This window comes from Sminthopsis crassicaudata, chromosome 4 (assembly GCF_048593235.1).
Source record: "Sminthopsis crassicaudata isolate SCR6 chromosome 4, ASM4859323v1, whole genome shotgun sequence".
NCBI lineage: Eukaryota > Metazoa > Chordata > Mammalia > Dasyuromorphia > Dasyuridae > Sminthopsis > Sminthopsis crassicaudata.
Genome location: NC_133620.1, coordinates 364,933,708 through 364,943,386, shown reverse-complemented (window position 1 = coordinate 364,943,386; position 9,679 = coordinate 364,933,708). Strand labels below are relative to the sequence as shown.

At 39.8% G+C, this 9,679-nt stretch overlaps 1 protein-coding gene across 2 annotated transcripts; it reads left to right on the top strand.

Moving 5' to 3' along the window:
* The first annotated feature begins 412 nt into the window (after window positions 1–412).
* SRSF1 (serine and arginine rich splicing factor 1) lies at window positions 413–4,754 on the top strand. 2 transcript variants are annotated; one of them, XR_012481255.1, is made up of 5 exons: window positions 413–1,038; window positions 1,570–1,757; window positions 2,228–2,400; window positions 2,620–3,304; window positions 4,232–4,754. XR_012481255.1 is itself a non-coding variant. In XM_074261884.1 (4 exons), exons 1-4 carry the CDS (start codon window positions 845–847, stop codon window positions 2,812–2,814), a joined length of 750 nt encoding a protein of 249 aa, XP_074117985.1. In that variant the 5' UTR covers window positions 413–844; the 3' UTR covers window positions 2,815–4,754. The 2 variants fall into 2 exon arrangements, 1 of the variants encoding a protein (XP_074117985.1); XM_074261884.1 differs by having other exon boundaries at window positions 2,620–4,754.
* The last annotated feature ends 4,925 nt before the right edge of the window (window positions 4,755–9,679 follow it).

The window sequence follows — 9,679 nt, the reverse complement described above, 5'->3', positions numbered from 1 at the left end:
CTTAAATGTTCGTCATCCCTTTAAAGGTCGGGGAATCAACTCATTTGCGGATGTGAGTGGGGGGAATGCAGTGCAGAGCTTGGTGGGCTCATTCAAGACCTCTCGTTGCGTACTGACGTCAGCGCGAACTACGCAGAGAGATCGCAGCAAAGCCCCCTTGCTTGCTAGGAACTGCCACGCGGCCTCCATTAAGGGCTCTACACACGCCTACGCTCGTGCAGCTTCGCCGCCTCCGCGCCGATTTTCCAAGATCCAATCCCCGCCCCCCAGCCGCTACACTCTATTCTTGTCTCCGCCCCTCAGCATTTTCCCGCCAAAGGCCGTTACTGTCGTGCGGAATTATGGGCCGAATTGCCGGCTGCCGGGCCTATTTCAGCCCTCCCTCAAGGCGCCAAACCACCCACGAGACGCGACTTCCTCTTTCTCAAGAGAAACGACCTGGCCAGACGGAAACTAGTAGTCTCCAATAAATACAACTCCCTTCAGAGTTTTGATTCTATTACTGGGTTTTGGCACGCAGAAGTTCGACGACTCGATATATAATACCGGCACGGGACTCTTTTTTAAGTTCTTCTGTCACCGCGGAGGGTGACGCCGAGCGCGCGTGCGCAACGAACCCATAGAGGCGCCCGTTACGTTCTTGCGCGTGCGCAGCGTGATCGCGAATCTGCTTCAGCTTCCCCTCCCCCGTATCCGTGCGCGGAGCAGGCAGATAAGGGCGCCATTTTGGAGCAGCCGCGGGAGACGTGGTGTAGCTTGCAGGTTTCCTCCGCTGTGTGTTTGGAGGGTGGGGGAGGGAAATCCGGCTCTCTAGTCCGCGCCTCTCTTCGTCGTCGCTACCGCCATGTCGGGAGGAGGAGTGATCCGGGGCCCGGCCGGGAACAATGATTGCCGCATTTATGTGGGGAATCTACCCCCAGACATCCGCACCAAGGACATAGAGGACGTGTTCTACAAGTACGGCGCCATCCGCGACATAGATCTCAAGAACCGCCGCGGAGGGCCCCCTTTCGCCTTTGTGGAGTTCGAAGACCCGCGGTGAGGATGAGGCCCGGGACGGAGCTGGCTGGGGAGGGGAGATGGAAGGCGGAGGAGGGCGCAGGCCCGCCCTGCAGCCTGTGAAGAGGGGGAGCCGGGGCCTGCACTGAGGAAACAAACGCATGGCTTCAGACAGGGTGAGGGGAGCAGTCGGAAAGCCCTGGGGAGAGCTGGGAGCCATGACTACTCTTGGCCGGCTTCCCTATGTCCCCCGCGCTGGGGCCACGTGGACGCCGAACGGGGAGCCCGGGCTTGTAGCCCTAGGGCGGGAAGCCGAGATCACTACGGGGTGAAGACTCGTGGGGCAGCTTGAAGGGACGCTGCCTCGTGCGGCATGCCCGGGTGGGGGAGGGGCCACCGCGGCCGGTCCTTTTATGCGGAGCCCGTGGGTTGCTGCTCGCGAACCCCTCCTAAACTCCCCCCTCGCATATTGTATGCGCATGTGCGAAGCTTGGGCCACCGCTTCTTTGCGAGGTCCCTCCGCTTGGACTCCCCAGATTTGCTCAAGTCTCTTGTATGCTCTATTTTCAGGGACGCGGAAGATGCTGTGTACGGGCGTGACGGTTACGATTACGATGGATATCGGCTCCGTGTGGAGTTTCCCCGAAGTGGCCGGGGTACTGGCCGAGGGGGTGGCGGCGGCGGGGGCGGCGGTGGAGCCCCTCGAGGCCGCTATGGCCCCCCGTCCAGACGATCAGAATACAGAGTGGTCGTTTCTGGTGAGTTTTAATTTTGAATCCTAAGGGGAAGAGGAGAATTAATCGGGACAATTTCCTATCTACATTTTCGTGCTGGGTTAATTTTATTTAGGTGCTAAATTAGGCAGTCTCTAGATGAAGAAATCTCTTATCTACTCGTTCCCCGGGATAAATATGCCGGCTTTGTTGCCCCAGTTAACTCATTTCTCCGTGCCTAAGCAAGGCCGAGATATGTTAGACGACCGTCTAAATTGGGATCACCTTACAAGTCTTAGTGCCTGCCCCTAAATTGTTGGAATGTTACTCTGAACCAGGCTTCCTGATAGGAACATACTTAAGGTTTTGCAAATAACCTGGTATTTTTTACCAAGTATTTAGTTACTTTAAGTGTACATTTGTATTCACTATCGTTTAAATGGATGCTTTGTACCTGGACGGTTTAAAAGAAAAAACAAATATTTGATATTAACAGTTTTAATTCTTTGATTCAGGGCTGCCTCCAAGTGGAAGTTGGCAGGATTTAAAGGATCACATGCGTGAAGCAGGTGATGTATGTTATGCTGATGTTTACCGAGATGGAACTGGTGTCGTGGAGTTTGTTCGGAAGGAAGATATGACCTACGCAGTTCGAAAACTGGATAACACTAAGTTTAGATCTCATGAGGTAGGTTATACACTTTCTCTTTTTTTGGGCCTGAATTGGATACAAGGGGCTTAACAATGGGACTTGAAAGGTAAGGACCCAGGCAAAAATGTTCTGTGCTTTTTATGGTTCGAGACAAATAACATTCCTGGTTCTGTCTTGATATTTTATGGCACTGTATTCAGTCAGCATGCCTTGAAGACATAGATCTTTCAATCGAAAGTTCTGTCTATTCAATAGGGAGAAACTGCCTACATCCGTGTTAAAGTTGATGGGCCAAGAAGTCCAAGTTATGGAAGATCTCGATCTCGAAGCCGTAGTCGTAGCAGAAGCCGTAGTCGAAGCAACAGCAGGAGTCGAAGTTATTCCCCAAGAAGAAGCAGAGGATCTCCACGCTACTCCCCCCGTCATAGTAGATCTCGTTCTCGCACATAAAGATCATTGGTGACACTTTTTGTAGAACCCCATGTTGTATACAGTTTTCCTTTACTCAGTACAATCTTTCATTTTTTTAATTCAAACTGTTTTATTCAAAATGGGCTGGTGTTGAATTGCATTCTTGTGTAATATCCCTTTGCTCCTAACATCAACATTCCCCTCATGTCTTTGGTAAATTGTATTTTAAGTGATGTTGTAGGCAGGATTGTTTAAATTTAATTACCCATGCTCTTCAGACTGTGATATTGCTGTGTAAATGTCTGTTCCTATGGTGTGTATGAACTGGGATGTTGGGAATGTTTGGTTATCTTGTCTTATCTGGGGGAATTCTTATGTTTTATCTTGCCTTTTCATGTGTCTTTCTGTAGACATATCTGAAGAGATGGATTAAGAATGCTTTGGATTAAGGATTGTGGAGCACATTTCAATCATTTTAGGATTGTCAAAAGGAGGATTGAGGAGGATCAGATCAATAATGGAGGCAATGGTATGACTCCAAGTGCTATTGTCACAGATGAAATTGGCAGTATTGACCTTATACTAGAAGACAGTGGTTAAAACTTGAGTATTTACATCTACCATAAGACACCTGCAAACGTTTTATATTGTAGTTACCTTGAGCTACAATTGCTCTGCTCCTTAAAACCTTGGCAATTGTGGCAAAGATTACATTGCCCATTTATAGCAATTTTGACTCATTTTGCTCCCCCCTTTTTTGTTTTTTTGTTTTTAGTAGGGACTAATGTGGGAAGGACTGACTAATTTGTCACTGCTTAGTTACAACTGTTAATGTAACCTGCTGTTGGTGTACATGTGGGTACAGGGTATCTTAATTCCAAACAGATAGAGTATAATATCAATACTGCTAAATCTGCATGTCCTCTGTGTGACTGATATAGCGTTGCTATTTCATTTTTAAGCATCGAAATGAAAGCAAATATAGAACTCCGAAATGTTGGTGTAGATAACTAGTTGGGAATAATATCTTAAGTATCACCTCACCCTTCCCCAGATATGTTTTAAAACAGAGAATTTATTTTAATTTACAAATTAAATTGCAGATGGGAGCATAGCTTTAGTTTAGAACTAGGTGGGTAGTTACAGCAGTAAACTTTTTCAACTACATAACTTTTTGCAACCACAAAACCTGTAATACACTGTACAGTAACAAATGTTGGCATTATCAGTTGACCTGTAAATATACAATGCTTCTTCCGATTAGTCTCTATGATAATTAAGTTTCTAAAATTTATCTGAACTTCACCATTCAAAAGCTTGTTTTGGGGAATTGATAGTTATTGATGTACATCTATTAAATTGATGACAGACATAACTCATCATTCCCCAGAAACCTTTTTTTGATTACAGTATCTAACATTTTGCCTCCTCTTTTTTGGTTTTGCTGGTTATAAAGGTTTGGATTGGAGAGGGCTCACTGGATCCCAATCCTTGGAGCTGGATCATTGGATTCAAATCATAATGTGGATAGGATAGGGAGGATGAATTACAAGGATTCATGGAGCGGGATCAGATTACCAGGAACATAGGAGTGGATTCCTGCCCCAACCAAACCGCATTCGTGTGGATTTTTTTTATTCAACTTAATTGGCTATTCCAAAGGTTTTTTTTCCTATTTTTGACGATTGGAGCCCTTAAGATGCACGATGGAATTGTGTTTTGCATTTTTTGGTAAAAGGAGCAAAGCGAGGACCTGGAGAGGTACGCTGGAGCAATCTCCTTGGAAGGATTCAGCACGAGTAGATGGTAAACATATAAAGGGGAAAAGGGGGGGTTTGTTTAAAGTAAAATAGTAAATCAGTAAGTCACTTCTCTAAATTTAAAAAAAAAAAAAACAAATTCGGAGTTGAAGAATAAGTAGGTTTCCAATTGGCTATTGCCATTTTTCTTTGAAAAATAAAACATTTTTTAAAAAACTATGCATGGTTGTCCTTTTTCATCTTGATGTGAGACAGTTTTTTGTTTTTTTTTTTTGGTTTTGTTTTTTTTTTTTTTTTTTCAGTAAACTGGTAATAAGTCTGATTTCTTAATTTAAATTGACTAGATACTCATGGGTTTCGATATTTTTTTTCTTCACAATTCAGCAATTTCAGACCCTTTTTTTAAAAATTAGATTAGCATTTGCTCTGCCAACTTTGGTAACACTGAAATGGCTATATAGAAGCCTACCAAATGGTGGAAAATTACAGAAGCCCTAGTGAGATAATCTCATGTTAGTTTAGAAGTGATAATTAAGTAGATTAAGGTAATGTGGTATGAAATGGTGATTGTAATTGAATCAAACATTTGTTTACCTGGGACTTGCAGTATACTAGAAGACTTGCTTTATAAAATTTTAGTTTCATTATATTACCCTGGTCTTTTAAAACAACACTAAGTATTGGTTTCATTTGGAAAACCAAAGAGTTAAAAATGCAGAATTTTGTTGAAAGTTGTATTTTTAATAAAATATGACCAGCCTTGGCAGATAATTTGGACATAGGCTGCCAGCTTTCTTTTTTTTTTTTTTGGCAGGAATTTTAGAATTGTTATTGAAATCTATCTGCTTGTAAGGACAAATTCCAGCATCTGTTAATAGTTATCAGTAATGGAATTAGAAAGACCTGGGTTTAAAATAATAAAGGATGATACTTAGTCAATTTACTAATGGTAATTAGTATTAAATACATGTCCCAGGCAAATTCTCAAAGACAAGTTAATATGAAATTTCATGTCTCCTTCCCCCAAAACAACTAAATTGACTAATTTTCTCTTAGGATTCAGTCAATTTTAAGGGTTCATAAATTCCAGTGGTGGTACCCATCACACCTTTAAAACTTAAGAATCACTGGTTAGTTTATATCACAATAATAACTCATGTTACTTTAACCTGTTCATCATTTATAAATGAACTCTGAAAGTAAATGGCTAGAAATAGCCTTTTAAAGTTATCCAACATAACCTGCCTGAGATCACAGAAATAGTAAGTAGAAGAGCCGCAATTCCATCCTTAAGATCTGGGCCTAAATGGTTGACTTTTTCTGTTGTGCCATCATGTTGCTTTCTAAGTTTGAAATAGCACTTTTGAAAGGAAACAAGTGCAGTGTATAAGGAGTTGGTGAGCACCTATTCTTGCCAAGCTGAACAAAAGTAGAATACATTGTCAAGTTACTATTTGGAGAGAGAATGTTGGTGGAAATTTATGTAAGCAGGGGAACAAAGTGCTCATTTCTTTTTGCTAACAAAATAGACCAAAGAATTCTATTCTCAAATAGTGATATCTTTTTACCATTCTAAATCTCTTTGAATACCATAACAGGTTGAGGTCAGTTCAAAGCAGGCACTTCAAGTGAAAGGTAAGAAGCTTAGTAGTTATGTGTTTAGAGCAGTCAGAAAATCAAAGCATTAACTGAGGAAAATCTAAGGTGCTCAATTTTGCCTGTTTTTGGTAGTTGAATGGGGTAAAGAGTACAAGGGGAATAAAATGAAAACACTTATATCAAACTAGATTAATAAAAGATTATTTGTGGCCTCTTGAATAAAACTACCTGGGTTGTTGGGGGTGGGGAGGGTGGGGAAGGAGGTTATAATTAGTCCCAACATTTCTAACCTAGGAGAAATTTCTTTTAAGAAGCATTTTATTTTTCACATCTGACTGAGAGCAGCCCACCCTGTTACAGCCTATTTGGAAATTTAAAAGGTAAGTTTTGGCTACAGTTCACATTTTATTTTGTATTTATGTATATGTTGCTAATTTCAAATGAATTAATTTCTTGATAAGAGTTTTTAAACCATACTTGCCATACTAAGAGACTAGCTAAATTAAAGATCATAGTTTCGGTTGGTTCACTGAAGTCATAGCCTTTCAGTGTTCCATTTTCTTTTCATTACTATTTGTAATGTCCATTTTTGATACTTAACATATTTTGTGTAAGCATTGAATGCTTATGACTTTTGGCACATACTTTCCTGCCGGAGTTAATACTGCAATTAGCACTAGTTTTAAAAGTTCTTCTGTGAACATTACTCATTTTTATTATATTAATTTAGAAATAGCCTCTTTGTTTTTGCTGTCTTTATTGTTGCTAAATTAGTCAAAATATCAATCTGTACTCTGGTTTGCCTGGCATTCTTACATTACAAAAACCAAACTTTTAAGTTTAGAGAGCAGAATTCTAATCTTAGATGTGAATACAACCCTTCATTGAAAAAATTCAAGCCCTCAAGAGGAGGAACACATTTTTTTATACAACAAACTACTACCTTACATGCTATCAGCTTTTTCCATGAACCAATAGTATGATCTCAAATATTTTAGAAAAAAATAGTTATTGATGACTACTGATTGCCTAATTATCAAGTTTTAGTATTCCTGAGGGTGGGATTGGACTATGGTGCTGTTTATAGAAAAAACCTTGTTTTCTTTACAGTGCTTTCTAATCGTTTTAAGCATAAAATAATTTGTTTTATGCTTAGGCCCAAGAAATTTCAACATACTGAAGCCAGAATTTGTTCCAATTAACTTTGAAGGTACTTCTTGCCTGCTATGAAAGCTGTCTTGACAAAATACAAAGTCTTTGAAGAGGAACTGTTTTTGTATCCATATTGACAAAATAAAATTAGATATTTGCCCATAGTGAGATGCGAGATATTATGGAACACATTTAAGTTTGCCTCTTTTATATAGCTTGAGAGAAAAGATGTGACATCTTTACTACATTGTACATCCTACTTAATCCTAGGGAAAATAATAATGAGATTCCATTAACTGGTTAGGTAAAGTGAACAACCCATGGTTTTATGTACTTCTAGTATACTTTATGAGTACATTACAAAGAGAATTCAGTTACAACCTAGAATATGTTTTGAGAGTAAAAATTTCCAAATGAGGTCTTCCACACTTAGATCTCTGTATTCAATGTATTTTCATTATATCTCATTTTATGCAAAGCATGAAATCACAGTGTATGTGCACCTTATGGTCACCTTTGTTACTGTTAAAATGTTTTGTTTTCTATTTCAAACTAAGACCATAGCCAATTTGTCAGAATTTGAGTCATCTGAACCAAGGATATAGTAGGACTTTTAATATCTGGTTATGTGTTACCTAGTAAATAACACTTGTATCAAGTAGTGGTTTGAAATTCACTTTACTTTGAAATGTTAGGTTTAAAAACATTTGGTATTACTTCAGGACAATTTCTGTGCAGATCCCCACTCCAAGCCACAAGAGGGAGCCAAGTACTTCCTGTAAAACCTAAGAAGTAAAAGTTGATTTCCATTCCAGTGTTGCTTAATGAATAGAAGCAAAGGGAATATTTTTGCTATAGTTTTTCCTTTTTAATCCCATATTTTATTTGCATTTGAACTCTCAATACTAGTTCTGAGTCAACTCTTCTACTTTGATTTAGGTTTGAATGGGTAGCTTTCATCGAAACCTCATGAGATGGCATTTGAGGGCCTAAATACAATTGGACTTGATGCAATGAGTGACTGCATTTGGAGGGATGGGTACAAGACTAACAATGCTATGAAGAAGGAATTTAGGAGCCAATTAGCCTTGTTCTGACAATTAAACTTTTTTTTGAAGACCTTTTGTAAATCCTTGTTTCTATAATTTGAAGTTGGGGACAGGAGCCTCTTCTGGACCATTGGGATACTGGGTTAGTCAGTGACTAGCCTTCAGGTAAGTACTTGGCTTCTTCACCAGACACCCTTTCGGAGGCTAAGGCTAATACACTGGTCTATTTTTTGATGGTTATACAGTTGTCCTACTAATCCATTGAACATTCCTGAAATTCTCTTAAGAATCCTTTTCGGGGCAGCTAGGTGGCGCAGTGGATAGAGCACCAGCCCTGAATTCAGGATTCCGGAGGACGGGAGTTCAAATTTGATCTCAGAGATTTAACACTTCCTAGCTGTGTGACCCTGGGCAAGTCACTTAACCCCAGCCTCAGAAAAAGAAAAAGAATTTCTTTTCAGAACAAAGCCCTAAACCACATACTTATGTAAATTGTTGAATTACATATAGTTTTAGGTAAGGCCACATAAAAATGTTTTAAAGGAATGTATTAAAGGAGATGGAAAAAGGAGACATCTAAAAGCAAAAAGTCAACTCAAAGGTTTAAGAAACTTAAGCAATTAGAATTGTAATAAAATTTTGAGTGCAAAGTTGGTGGGAATAAATCACTTTTAAAAAATGGTTGAATTTGGGATAGTTAAGAATGAACTACTGAGTTGTGTACCAGTTGACTTTTAGCTAGGAACATAAACCTTTAATTACAAAACATACATCCAAATGTTCAACTCGAGTCAGATAAATTTCAATTATCCGAAGAACAGAAAGGACCACATTAGGTACACGCTGGGTACTACATGCTTTAAAGAGGACATGTGCTTTTTACATAAGTATTTTTTGAAATAGCTGATTTCTATTTACATAAAAGTATCAGTTTTCCCCCTGTTGTAATTAGGGCTCTCATAACATGTGGACTTGGCGATGTCAGTATCAGCAGGAAGAATCCATCTAGGCTAATGTTAGATGTGATAGTTGAGAATAAAGGTCCTTAAAGTTAAGTACTTGTATATACAAGGCTTGCTAATTGCCTAGTGTGATCCTGGGATCAGCTGATTAACTGAAAAGCATCCATATAAAGTTGAGGTAAAGGAAGTATTTTGAGAAAATGGGGAAGGGTTATGAATGAAAAACCATAGGAATGGAAGTATATACATTGTTCACATCTGAGGAACTTGACCTGTAAGATTAGGAAGAGATATGTCTAATTTTCACAATGTTCCCTTCTTCCTCCCCAATTGTATGTAAGGTTTTTCTGGCTTTACCTACTTTTCTCTTGTTCATGTGCAT